At 36.8% G+C, this 13,880-nt stretch overlaps 2 protein-coding genes across 3 annotated transcripts in view; one reads left to right on the top strand and one right to left on the bottom strand.

Annotated features, from left to right (window-relative positions):
- The window catches only part of ABRAXAS2 (abraxas 2, BRISC complex subunit), a 28,827-nt gene extending 23,456 nt beyond the window's left edge, over window positions 1–5,371 (bottom strand). Inside the window, exon 1 of the mRNA XM_015830753.1 lies at window positions 5,263–5,371. Coding sequence (XP_015686239.1) covers window positions 5,263–5,334 — 72 coding nt within the window. The 5' untranslated portion in view covers window positions 5,335–5,371. The remainder of the gene's footprint in view (window positions 1–5,262) is intronic.
- A 79-nt stretch (window positions 5,372–5,450) lies between these two features.
- EEF1AKMT2 (EEF1A lysine methyltransferase 2) lies at window positions 5,451–12,384 on the top strand. 2 transcript variants are annotated; one of them, XM_015830714.1, is made up of 7 exons: window positions 5,451–5,588; window positions 5,738–5,895; window positions 7,301–7,366; window positions 7,865–7,979; window positions 8,992–9,099; window positions 10,033–10,249; window positions 12,167–12,384. In XM_015830714.1, the coding sequence occupies exons 2-7, from the start codon at window positions 5,840–5,842 to the stop codon at window positions 12,259–12,261; spliced, it is 657 nt and encodes a 218-aa protein (XP_015686200.1). In that variant the 5' UTR covers window positions 5,451–5,588; window positions 5,738–5,839; the 3' UTR covers window positions 12,262–12,384. The 2 variants fall into 2 exon arrangements, with proteins under 2 accessions (XP_015686200.1, XP_015686231.1); XM_015830745.1 differs by lacking the exons at window positions 5,451–5,588; window positions 5,738–5,895; window positions 7,301–7,366 and having other exon boundaries at window positions 7,927–7,983.
- Window positions 12,385–13,880: the final 1,496 nt, after the last annotated feature.

The raw sequence follows: 13,880 nt of genomic DNA, 5'->3' as shown, positions 1-13,880 counted from the left end.
CACCCGGCATTCGACGATGCATAAGTGGGTTTTGGGTTGCAGTTTGGGCACTCGGTCTCTAAAAGGTTCGCCATCACTGCTACAGGGGTTATAATACTGGTAACTTATTACCATCTAAAATGGCAATGCTTATTTATTGAGTTTGGTCAAATCTTTTTCAGAAAAGTAGAAAAAACATTAAAGTTCAAGTTCATTTCTCTTATTTTTTAAGAAATGCAAAACTTTTAACAAAAGAAATCTATTAATTATTAAACTTATGAAAACAATGGCAAACCAATGCACCTCCTTTTTTGCATCGATGTTGTTTAAAAATATGAAGCATACCAGCAACTGAAGGCATCTTAGAAGACATCCTTAAATATTAATTTCTTTTCAGATTTGTTCTCTATTGTTTTATACAAAAATAATCTCAAATAGTTCTCATATAGTCAGATTCATATATATTGGAACAATAATGTGTTTTTTGGCATTTGACCTCTATACACCACTTTTAAAATGAATTTGAAATGAAACACACAAGATGGGAGAGAAGCAATGACCTTCAGCTTTAAGGGATTTGCAAAAATGACATTAACTATTGAGGAATTACACACATTTTAATACATTCAGCCCCCTTTTTGTGGCTTATAAATAATGGGACAAATGGCTGACAAGCAGTTTTAAGGCCAGGTGTGGCCTGTTCCCTCATTAATCCATGACAAATCAATATAAATAAAGCTGTGGAGCTGGTTCTGAGTGTTACATTTGCATTTGGTAGCTGTTCACCGAAAAATTCATCATGGAGTCTAAAGAACTATCTATGCAAGTGAAAGAGTACATCATTAGGCTGAAAAAAACAAATTAAATCCACTATACAAATAGCAAAAACATTGGGAGTGGTTAAAAGAACAGTCTGGAACATTTTTAAAAAGAATTAAGAACCAGCAACACCAAAAGGCCTGGTAGACCACAGAAGACAACTAAAGTGGAGAACTGCAGAATTCTTTGACAACATCAAGAACACTGTTGAGGTAGGAGTGTCACTGTCAAAGTCTACAGTCAACAGCTTCATGAATGTAAATACACAAGTTTTACAACAACACACTGTTTTAAATAAAAAATCAAAACCATTCATGTGACTGAGCAGAAGACCTTAATTCTTACAGAAAAGCATATGGAACAGCAACACACAGATATAAGTTTGAAAATATATTTGGCCAGAATCTGGCATATGACAGTAAATTCTCACATTAGCTGTTTTAATGGCTAATTTGACCTATCTAATTCTAAACCATCATTCATTATATTTTGCTTATCTAAAATTATCTGCATTAACAAACCTTACCTTCCTAGTAAACTGAGAGTAAAACTGTATTCTTCTAGCAATACTACAATGCAAATTTGGCAGGTGAGGCTTCCAAGCAATACAGCTAAATTATAATTTGCAACTCTCCAGAGAAGAAAGCTTTTAAAAAGAGCACCTGGTGTTGCTCTCCCCACTCCCAAACTCTCTGATAAATGAGAACTCAAGAGCAGGCACTCTGTCAGTTTCCCAAGTAGACCAGACAGGAAACACATGATGAACTAATTCTGCTTTATTATAAGGATACATTAACAGAAGTTTACAAGTCTGAAAGTACAACTTTCTCACCATTTTTTTCACCACCTGGTAACTTAGGGTGGATCCTTTCTAAGTTTCTTTCTCTGCCTGTTACTCAGTGGTGGGCTCCTCCACCTTTTATCTGATTGTCCCCTTGGCAACATCCCCCCCTCCCAGATCATTCCATTCCATTCCATGCATCTTGTTTGGACAAACAGAAAGTGATGGGGAAAAAGAGTCCCTAAGATAGCCAGAACCACAACCATATAGGTTCAGCTAAAGCAAGCAGACATTTGTTTGGCAACAGCAATATAGGACGATGCTGGAGGCAGGTGATCGCTTTAAAGACAATAACAAAGCCATTGTCTGAAGGACCAGAATAGAGACAAAATAAGCTGGGCAAAAAAACAACAACAAAAAATATAATTGCTAAGAGTTGACGCTCACTTGATGGCACATAAATAAAAACCAAATGACTAAGATTTGAACTGAACCTGGAAATCTATTGGGGATCAGCATGCATGCCATTGTGTCCTGGACTATAGTAATTAAAGTGTCTAGGTGGGTTTTCAAGAACAGACACAAATAAAGACCTAAATGAATCAACATGACAACAGACATGAGTGACTATCAGTTAAGGTTGCCACCTGTATATTAAAAGCAATGAACCTCCTAGACACAGTCTCTACTTATTCTTCAAGCAAGAACTTTGAAACTAGAAAGAATCTCCAAAGACAGCCGCATCAAGACTCAAAATTGTTCGCAGGACCCAAGGTAGAAATAGGCACATCTGGAGATTTTCTGCACATTGATGATACCTCAGTCTGAATTGATAGATGATGTTCCCAGTGGTTTCATGTTAAACGTGAAATAGGACTGGGAAAGAAATGAACTCTGAGGCATTGCATATCAAAAGGCCTGTGAGTCTGAACCCTCTCCCTACAGCGATTCCCTACAACTATCTGGAACCACCCGGTCAGTTAGGAATAGAATGATCGTAATACTGTGCCTCCAATTTCCAGTCATGATCTGGAAGGATATTGTGATTGACAGTACTGAAAGGTGCCAAGAAATCTAGGAGGACAAAGATGCCAAACACTGTTTCGTCGTCTTCTACCTCATGAAAGGGAATAGAGCAGTAGAGATAGTCCTCAGCTTACAATAGCAATTGAGTCCAAAATTTTGGTTGCTAAGTGAGACAATCATTAAGTGAATTTTGACCATTTTACGACCTTTTCTGCCATAATTAAGTGAATCATAGCAGTCATTAAGTTAGTAACATTGTTGTTAATTGAATCTGGCTCCCACACTGAATTTACTTAATAGAAGGTTGCAAAAAGGTAATCACAGGACACTGCAACCATCATAAATAGGAGCCAGTTGTCAAGCATCTGAATTTTGATCAGGTAACCATGAGGATGCTATAACGATTCTAAGTGTGAAAAACTGGTCATAAGTCATTTTTTTCAGTGCCATTGTAACTTCAAACTGTCACTAAATGAATGGTTGTAAATCGAGAACTGTCTGTAGTTGTAAAATTTTATTAGATCTACCTAGCTTCTTGAGTAGTGGGGGAACCAGTACCTTTTTAAAGACCTTTGGCATGTCCTCTTCGCTTGAAAGCTACAGCTCTGATTTAACTTCTATTCTCTTCACTGGCCCCTTTATTAGCTAGGAGGGCTAATGAACAATGAAACAATTTCCTTATAACCCTACTGGAGGATCAGGACTGAGGCTTACTACAGGTAATACTGCTAATCTGAATGTTGCTATTTGTGAACTATTTCAAATATTTAATCAGAATAGGCCTGACTACTACTTCATTTTCCTGGATTATTTTAAATTTAAACAATTATAAATATGTTATTGTATCTATAAGGTGTTATATAGAGAAACTGATTTTATACATATCAAAGGTAAAAATACAAACATACTTTTGGCATGGTCCTCCTCACTTTCCTGGCTTTCTAGAAATTGGTAAAAAGCTGCATTTGCAGAACATCTTTGTAAATTAGTTGTATAGTCATCAACACCTTATTAATCTAATGCCTTGTATTATTATGGTAATTTTTGTTTTATATTGTAGTATCTAGATTCCCACTGGGTTTAGGTGGAAATAAATAATATAAATGGTACATAAAAAGATTGCCTTTAGAAACAATACAAAGCTACCATTAACATTATTCTACAGATTTTGATTAGTTGTAATAATCCCTCAAGCAACAGTATTGCTGTCATCTCTTCCTTAAAAAAATATTCTCAAAAAGGTTATGTGCTATCATCTTAAATATGCTGAATTAACTTAATTAAGCCAAGCCAAACATCGTAGAAACCAGGAGTTTGTAGGAACATATCCTAGCAGCCAAACATATTGTTTTTGTCTCCCCCCCCCTACTTTTAAATTTCCCGAAGAAGCTTCTTGCATGAGAAGCAAAAGAACAAAAAACCCAAGAAAGTCTAGTTGCCTTTTGGAAAAGACATTGAATATGTGTGAAAATATACATATTCCTGATTATCTTTCACCAGGATATTAAAAGAAATGCAATCATATCAACATAAAAATCTACTGATCTGTTTCCACATTTCTCCAAGTTTTTTTTCACAACCCTCACTCTAATAACAAACTCTGATTCCAAATAGGAACAGAAATAGAATCACTTAAAAGTGAAAAGTATCAAGATATTTGAAAAAAACAAAACAAACCAACCCTGCAAACATTGTCTGAAACAGTCTAGTATGGACTGAGTATGCTGACTTGGAATGCTTTGAATTCAACAGAGAGTAACTATCCTGAAAATGGACCTAGTTGGACCCAACCATAAAGAGTACATACACCAGCTGACCATAGCACAGTGTTTCTCAACCTTGACAATTTTAAGGCATGTGGACTTCAACTCCCAGAATTCCACAGCCAGCATTGCTGGCTGTGGCATTCTGGGAGTTGAAGTCCACATGCCTTAAAATTGTCAAGGTTGAGAAACACTGCCCATAGCAGGTCCACTCTTTAAGCTTTTAAAATGCACATCCATACCAACACACGTAGGAACATCTAATCATACAAGCATAGTTACTCAAGATGTACAACACAACTGTCGTTTCTAAAGTTTCTACTCTCTCTGATGAACATGGGCATTTCCCCCCCCCCAAAGCTGAAGTGATATTACAGCTGCAAAAACTACTTCCTCAATATAATTTTGCTGAGATAGCAATTCCGAGACTGCCCAGCCTAGATTTCACAAACCTGCTTATACAGCCTGCCTCCCAACTAACGGTTCCCTCCACCCCTTTCACACGACAGCTCCACAGGTGCCCCATCCCCAATAGCGCTGGGTCTTCATTGGTAAACCTATGCTCTGCTTTTCCCGCGACCCAACCCCCAAATACTTGCTTCTTTTCAGACACCCCCTCCAACCACTTTCCCTTTCGACGGCCCCTACTTCCGCGGGTCCTTCCCTTCTTCCGTCCCCACCACCACCTCGGTTCCCCAGCGGTCGCCGTGCATTCCTCCTCCTCCTCCTCCTCCTCCTCCTCCTCCTTTCGGTCCCTTTTGGTCCCACTGATTTCCTTCTTGCAGATCGCCCCTTTTCTCGCACTTTCCCTCCCTTCCAGAACGGGGCGGGGAATCCCTCCTGCCTTCCCACCTCGAGGAGGATTAAAATCACTGGCAGGCCAAAATAACTTACGTGATCGGCGCTGCTGTTGGCGCTGTAATAACAGACAGAACTGAACGTATAGCCCGAAATGGAAGCCGCCATGATGGAGCCCCACCACCCTCCGACGACGACGATCCCACAAGCCACCACACACCCGCAACCTCCCCGGCTCGCCTCGCGCCTCGATTTCCGGCCAGCGCGTGGGGCTTCCTGGGAAGTGTAGTTCACCACAGGCAAACTCAAGTCAGAGCCTGCCTAAAATTGGAGCGTATATAGAGCCAATAACTAATGGAGCGTTATTATTCCTTGCGTAGAGCATATTTGGCGATCGGCTCTTTCCCAGCTGTCCCAACTGGGTAGGTATTCTTTTCTCGTTCCCTGTTGTTTTGTTCCAAAGCATTGTAAGAACAGTTCGGAATGGCGGTAGGTGTGGAGACGTAACTCATCTTTTTGTAATGACTGCCACTGTAAACCGCGAAAACAGCCGCTGCTATTTCTTCCTCAGCCTTCACTCCCCGGAAGAGAGGTTGAAAGAAACGATAAAAGGGAGTCTTCCTGCGGCATAAAAGAGGCTAACCTTGGACGTGGCGCTGCATCTTTTCCGGCAATGAGCAGCTGCGGAGAGGAAGAGTTTGAGCCTTCGGCGCTGGGGACCAAAGAACAGTGAGTACTCGAAGAGGGAGGCTCGGTTGGAAGCAACAGAAACATCTGTATTAGTCACGTCCTCACTAATCACCAAATCTAACTCTACTTCTAGGTATTGCTTTTAAGAATAGAACAGGAATAGGAATAGAATTCTTTATTGGCCAAGTGATTGGACCCACAAGGAATTTGTCTCCGTTGCATAAGCTCTCAGTGTACATACAAGCAACAAGTGACAAATCATAATACAATCATTTATTTATTTATTAATTAAATTTATATACCGCCCTATCTCCCTTGCGGGACTCAGGGCGGTGAACAGGCGATACTAAAAACCACGATAATAAATAAATAGTTTGTTTTAAAATCGAATTAAATAACAGGCCTTTTCTAAAAACACACCCGTAAAAAACCCCCCACTGAAACATAATCAAACTACGCCAGGCCGGCCGCACGGAATAGATGGGCCTTCAGGGCTCGGCGAAAAAGGCGCAGGTCCGCAACTATCCTAAATCATAAGATAACGACACTCAGGGATGAGGGTAAGATACTAAATAAAAGCAATCAAAATAAACTCACGAATGTACATAGACAATAAAGAGCTACATATAACTTGATACGTCTAATCACTCGCACCAAGAGTAAATCAAAAGTTCAAACAAATTGGAATTGTGAACCATACTAGAGAGACAAACATTTAGTTGAATTTTTGGATTAAAAAAAAAAGCCTTACTACCGGTATATATCATTGCATTCTAAAAAGCAGTGTTTCTGCCAGGGTGTACAAAAAGAGATGAACTGATTTTAAGGACGGTGCTGATTTATTTAAAGCTTTTATTATTTTGAGAGAAATGAATCGCATTTTTATTCCATCTGGAAAGATTACATAACGTTAAAAATAATACTTACAAATGGGGACCATGACATGAGATATGCTGTTTTTGGATGTTATCTTCTACTCTTGTTTCTTGTGTTACAAAATGTTTTTTAAAAAAGCCTTGATAAGTTGATAGGTTTTGTAATCTAGCTATCCATATAGACCTTCCTGTCTGGTCAAAACATAATTAAAGTTCTTTCCATTTCCAGAGAATAGCTCTGTTCTCAGAACAAAAAACTATAGAATCATTCATTGTGGTCAGTTGATTTGGTATGTTTTGTAAACCCAGGAATTTGGGTTCAATGATTAAGTCATCATATTACCATGATTAAATTAACTATGGTAGTTATATTGGATTCTTATATCACTGTTTTAATATATAACTCAAAGCGGTAAATATATTTAATATTCCTGCCTCCTGTTTTCCCCACAACAAATGGGCATTATGTGCACATAGATTCCAAGTGGAAAGAGGGATACCTTTTCTTAAACAGATGAGGGGGAAATGTCAAGCATTTACTAACATCCTTATTCTTTTTTCTTGTATAGCTGGGATGCAGCATATGAACGAGAACTACATAATTTTAAAGAAAGTGGTGATACTGGGGACATTTGGCAAGTATCTATAACCATGAAACATGCTTCAAAACATGTTTGTAATTTATTTTCTTTTTTAAAGTGCAGCTGTTTTTCTCAGAGTACTGGTAATGTGATATTCTGGGTTTTTTTTTTTGAATGCCAACTCTTTTCTTAGGTAAACCTGTTGCAAATTAAAATAGCTAATCATCATCTGTCTGTTTTTATGTGGGAAAAATGAATTGCTGACTACAGTATACTTGGTAAAGGTAAAGCATTCATATCCTTGATCTTTTCCAAAAATTGAATAAGAAGTACAGGCAAAGATACATTGAAGCATGGAACGTACTGTACATGTATATGTAAAATTGACAGTATCTCATCCTCTGCAACAAACAGACTTATCTAAATAAACCTGTAATGTGATCTCTAGAGACCAATACCTTAATGGTGACATGATGTGAATGACAAAATGTGTTTGTCTTCCTTTAGCATAGACTAATGGAGTAATTTATCTGAACCTCTCTTTCTAATTAGGTTTGGTGAAGAAAGTATGACTCGTATAATTAGATGGCTAGAAAAACAAAAGATACCTCTGGATGCTTCTGTCCTTGACATTGGAACAGGAAATGGCATTTTGCTGGTTGAATTGGTTGGTATTTGTAGTATTAGTGCTTTCTGATGCAAAATGCTTACAGCAGAAATTGAGCAAGTAAGAAACTTTAATGAAATGGTCAGATTAAATTAAATGTAGAATATGCTGATTATCCTGCAATGGTCTATGGTCATGATATGATTTTTTAAAAAAACAAACCCTTCATATTAAGCAAGGAAATATTCAGTTTCATCAAAGGTCAGTTGTATCAGAATGCTGACTTAAATATTTAGAATTACAATTCGAAGAATCAAAATGCAATATAGATTAAGGAATTTGTGAAAATTATTGAACAGCTGCCCCTGAATTACTAGCTGTACTCATGAAGTCCTAATATTGTTTCATTTCTTGACCTACACTACCCACTGCAATGGCAACTGGTTTTATTTTCTCAACTTAATAGTTACAGAATTTGCAGTGCATTGTTGTTGCTAAGATGTGTAATACTGGAAACAAATATTCCTATGTTAAGTTTTAAAAGGATGAATAAATATTCTGCCTTTGCCAAAGAGTCCAATGCCCTTTAATCATAGTGTAACCATAAATGAGTTCATGTGTATATTACATGAATAAATAGCAGGAAACAAGAACCTTTATATCTCTCTTAAAATCCAATGTGTGATTTATTTTTATATTTAGTATCCAAGTACTTATTTGTTAGACTGATGCAAAAAAAGAAAAGTATCAGAAATATGAAAATTTGATTCACTCATACTACTTTTACTGTATTAGTGTAGCTTCTGCATGACATTAACATTTGTGTTTAGTGCAATGTACTGTAGCCAATGGAATCTTTCTATTGATTACTGGGAACTGAAATTAGAAAAGTAATTAAGCCCTTGTAGTTTTTCTTGCAAAATAAGTTATGTAATTTTTTCCTATAGGTTGGTGTGGCTTGCATAATTATATTTTAGTTCTCCATAGGTTAACCGTGATGAATGCATCATGAAAGCCAACTAGGAAACAAACTAAACATGTTTAGTGCTTAGTGAATTTTTCTTCTCTTTAGAGTAAATGTGGTTACACCAATCTTACAGGAGTTGACTACTCTCCTTCTGCAGTGCAACTTTCAAAAAATATAATGGAAAAAGAAGGGCTATCTTATATTAAACTGCTGGTAAGTTTTTGTGAGGGACAAATGAAGAAGAGGATACTTAAAATTATCAGGAAGAAGTGGGATTTGGGGAAATATAGTATAAATGTAAAAGACAAATGATTGAGGACTGGCCTGATTGAATTGTATTAAAAATTCTCTTGACATTCAGAGATTTCATTTACTGAACTCCAGTGCAAACATTTAAATCAATATTAACCAAGTTAAAATGTCTTCCTTCCTACTAGCTATATGGAGCTCCTCAGTCATATTCATCAAGGGATTAATTATAGATCATTGGAACAAGAAACCTTACTGTACAAGCAAAATGCAATTCTGAATGTGATCAAGAGCAAGAAAAATTTTCATGTATCAAGATAGGGGTGCTGTTACCAATTCATACAGGATTGACAGTTGTTTAAAGAGATGTGAGTTCTTGAAGAAAATTTTTTTAAGGCTGCAGTTCCAGATGACACCAAGTATTAAGTCCTACTACATTCAATAGGGTTTACTTCTGTTTAAATGCACGTGGCTTCTGGAACTCCTACCTCATTACCAGAAATAAATGTTTGTGTGCCCAGGGAAGCCCAGGATGGGCTGCATGTGATTTTGAAACATGCATGAGGAGAGTTTTTATGTAACTTTTTCTTCCCTGTCCTTGGCATTATTTGGATCATTTTCAAACTCTCTTGCTAGCTTCCCTCCTCACATTTGGTCCCATTCTGTTCAGTTTTCAAGTGCTGATAAGACGATTCTCTATGCTAATGCACAAATAGTCGAGACCAATTTATATTAGGTTGAGAGGAGTAAAAATCATCAAACATACAAAAATAGATGATTGATGTGCAGTCAAACTATTATTTTGGGCATGGAGGCAATGCAGTTCTGCTTAGTTATAAAAAGTAACAATTGCATTAACATGTTCTTACGTTTAACAGTTATATCTACCTTCTACAGATTGAAGACATTTTAAATCCCTCAAATGAATTGTCAAGTTTTCAGATCTGCATTGATAAAGGGACTTTTGATGCTATTAGTTTGAGCCCAGATAGTGCAGCAGAGAAAAAGAAACAGTATATTAAATCCCTCCAGAGGCTGTTGAGATCAAATGGCTTTTTCCTTATTACATCTTGTAACTGGACTAAAGAAGAACTGTGCAAACAATTTGAAGAAGGTGCATGATAAGTTTCAAATTGTATATACCTAACTTAAAATGTGACTTTGCTTTTTATGTCTTCCAAGGAAAATACTGTAACTCCTATTTAAGCAATACATTAGTTGAGTTTTGGACTGATTGATTGATTAAACTTTTTATGCTGTCCATCTTGCTGAGGCAACTCTAGTTGGCATACATTCATATAAAGAAAATGATATAAAACCTAAAACAATAAAAATTGTACATTTAAAATTCAATTAACATTAATTTAACCAAGATGAGAGGAAGGGAGCAAAGTGTGCATTGAGGAAGAGGTAGGATCTGTCTAACTCATTAACCACCTCCAAGATGTGACTGTCCCATTGAGGCCCCTGGCCAGCCAGCAGAGCCAGGTCTTCAAGCCCTTTCGGAAGGCCAGAAGGGTGAGTGCGGATCTCAGTAAGGGTGGGGGGGAAATCACAGCAGAAAAGGTTCTCCTCCTGGACCCCATTAGCTGAAATTCGTTGACCAATGAGATTTGCAGCATGCCTCTTCTGCCAGCGTGGGTGGATTGGGTTCATCTCATCAGGATGAGCTGGTTCCTCAAATACTATCATTGGATCCAATCTATATTAAAGCAGTAGTAAGCATTCTTCTGCTCATCTTCATTTGAATGTGTATGATTTAGGCCTGTTAAACCCTTATTCTAAAAGGTTGATGATCTGAAGTTCAGTGTAAACTATAAATGGCTTAAATAATTTCCAAGTTCCATAATTTCAATTGAAATATGTTGCAACAGACATGTTGTTTTCAAAATATATAGGCTATTGAAAAATGAAGGATAGCAGTGAAAAATGAAGGATAGCAGTGCGGTGGTATAGATGTGAAGATGCTTGCCTCCCACTTGAAAAGTTCAGAGTTCAGTCCTAGGCAGCACAGATGTTTATCAGGGCCCAAAGAGAAAATATCTGCTGTGAACACCACGTAGGCATCAGGAAGGGCATCCAGCCAGTAAATACTCAGCTCCATTCAGTTGCCCCAACTCCACCCCAATAAAAAGGGATTACAGTGTTATAAAAAGAAAAAAAATTGTGAAGATGAAGGATGTATATTTGCCTTTTTGAACTCAGTTATATTATTGGTTGCCTTTGTATTACATTTTTAATTATACAATGCAGAAATACTATAGTAATGTATCAAAGAAAGGATGTTAGCAATCTTTGCTTTCTCCTTTAGTTGTTTTCATAATACCAAAAATAAGCTGCTTTTTAACTGAACAGCAGTTTGGCTCTGGCAATGAAAACATCTGTGATTTGCAGTAGTGTATAAAGTATGTGCAGTTCTGGGTTAAATCAAAAATCTTGACGCCTTAGTCATTAACCTTTCATATGTGAGACAGAATAAGGCTAGTTGGAAGACTTACTAACAAAAACATTTAAGTTTTTTTAACATCCAATTGCTAGTTTCATAATAATCCATCTTACACATTCCTATTTAAACACTTGAAAATAAGATGCTATGCATATTCCTATTAAAAATATGGCACTACCCCATATTCTTTATGGCCCTTATTACTTCATTTTCTTGCTACATCATATTTCTATCATTTGATAAAGACAGAAACGGCATGCAAAAATATTACTACTGGTATCAAATTCAAACAGTTAAAACCAAGACTAAGCTTTTAGATGTTGTGGGAAATACAATTTTGGGTTTCTAATAATTGGTTACTGACACCAAGAAAAATAATTTCATATATCTACTTCCTGAAACTGCACTTACTGTTATTCATAACCTTTTATTTATGTGCAGTTTATGTGGGTCAATACTATAAAATTACCGCTCTTAATTTTGCAGAATTTGCTGTATTGTATGTATACTGTTTGAATTAATATCAGAATTTAAAGGGTTAACAAGGCTTCTTTTTAATAGAAATATTTTCCTTATATTTAATAGGGTTTCTACTTTTGGAGGAACTGCCATGCCCAACCTTCTGCTTTGGAGGAAGAACTGGAAATAATGTAACTGCCTTGGTTTTACAAAAAACATAACAAAGTTTTGAATAAATTTTGGGATGAAGATCTCCTTTTGTGAATTTTGGATTTTACCATAGAACTGGATTCAAAAGTAAAATACAAGTTTTAGAAATTTGATAGATGTCTATATGTTTGATTTTTTTTGAGGTAAATAAAATATCTATTTATATAAAATGAATTTATATAAGTCCTGTGAAGAAATTCATTTATCATTGTAGCTGATGATGCAATTCCTTAAGACAGTTTATTTAGAAATGTGATAGATTGCTTGATATAACCGATTTGATATTTTTTTAAAAAACGAATTAAACCTGTGCGTGTATCTTGTTACCTAAAGAATGCAAAAATGGTTCTATTCCCTGAGGGGTAAAAATAAGTGTCTACAAAACATTATTAAAATATTCCTACTGTAGTAACATATAAGAAATAAAAAGAAGAATAAGAAGATCAAACTTAGAGAAAGTCTATACAAATGATTGTATATTAAGCACATCTAAATACCATTTCTGCATCGGAGACAATTTCTTGTGTGTACAATCACACTTGACCAAATAAAGCAGGCATGTCAAACTCGAGACATCGTGACATTGCATGACATATTCCGACTTTTTCCCCATTGCCGGCAATGGGGTGGGCACGGTTTCGGCATGACACAACCGGTCTGCGGGCTGACAGTTTGACATGCCTGAAATAAAGTCTTCAATTCAATATTCTAAAGGACAAAGAAGCCAAACATTAATTGATCCTAGTTAGGCAAACATTGGTGTTTCTGCGGCAGTCAGCTGGAAGGGTTGCATGACACAGGTCACTAAGTGATTTACAGTTTCAGTATATAGATGACTGATTATCACCACATATAGCATTAATTCTAGTTTTCAATTCAGAGAAATCAGAAATAGAAGTCTTAAACATGATTGTGCTCTATCTGTAAATTAAAATTTAGGAACATTTTAGTTCTACAGTACATACTTTTAACTGCTTTCTTTTCAACACTTTGTGTCTTCATTGGTTTCCACAGCTTCTAGCATTAAAAAATATTCAGTATGAATAAGTGATGCTTCACGGCAGTATCTCTAGCAGCATTTGGATTGTTTCATATCTGTCAGCAAGGGCATATAATTGTGGAATGAAGGACCAGTACTAAAAAAAAAATGCTTCTTTGGAAATTTATGAGATGCCAATTTTAATTTTAGAAAAACAACAAAGAATATATGTATCCAAGTCTGATATCTCTGGGACTTATAAATTTCTCACAAGATTTTTATGTTTTATAGTAGGGGATGAACCCTTTTTTCCCTCCCCTGGCCTAAGTAAACATTGTAGACAGTAAGGGAAATGACCTTGACAGATATAGTGTATGCAGGTGCTGTTGCCTAAGCAAAAGAGGCTGAAGCATTTTTAAGTGCAAAACCTCCAGATAACATTTGAAAGCAGTTCAAAGAGACATTTCCCTAAACCAGGGGTGTCAAACTCAATTTCATTGAGGGCCGCATCAGCATTGCGGTTGCCCTCGGGGGGGCGGGGGTGTGTGGTCGGGGGTAGGTAGGTGTGTGGTCAGTAGGGTGCGGCCTACTGGGTGGGCGTGGATGGAGTGGATATGGCCTACATTGTTCGCGTCAAGGGTGCCTGTCGGG

This window comes from Protobothrops mucrosquamatus, unplaced genomic scaffold, assembly GCF_001527695.2.
Source record: "Protobothrops mucrosquamatus isolate PMUCROS unplaced genomic scaffold, P.Mucros_1.0 scaffold_248, whole genome shotgun sequence".
Taxonomy (NCBI): Eukaryota; Metazoa; Chordata; class Lepidosauria; order Squamata; family Viperidae; genus Protobothrops; species Protobothrops mucrosquamatus.
The sequence above is the reverse complement of the archived record's forward strand: the minus strand, read 5'-3'. Positions and strand labels throughout refer to the sequence as shown.

Excerpts from the sequence above, each read along its gene's own strand:
- EEF1AKMT2 (XM_015830714.1), top strand. The coding sequence starts at position 5,840 with ATGAGCAGCTGCGGAGAGGAAGAGTTTGAGCCTTCGGCGCTGGGGACC. Across the intron at positions 7,367-7,864 it reads GGTGATACTGGGGACATTTG|GTTTGGTGAAGAAAGTATGA; the intron begins GCAAGTATCTAT and ends CTTTCTAATTAG. Across the intron at positions 7,980-8,991 it reads GCATTTTGCTGGTTGAATTG|AGTAAATGTGGTTACACCAA; the intron begins GTTGGTATTTGT and ends TCTTCTCTTTAG.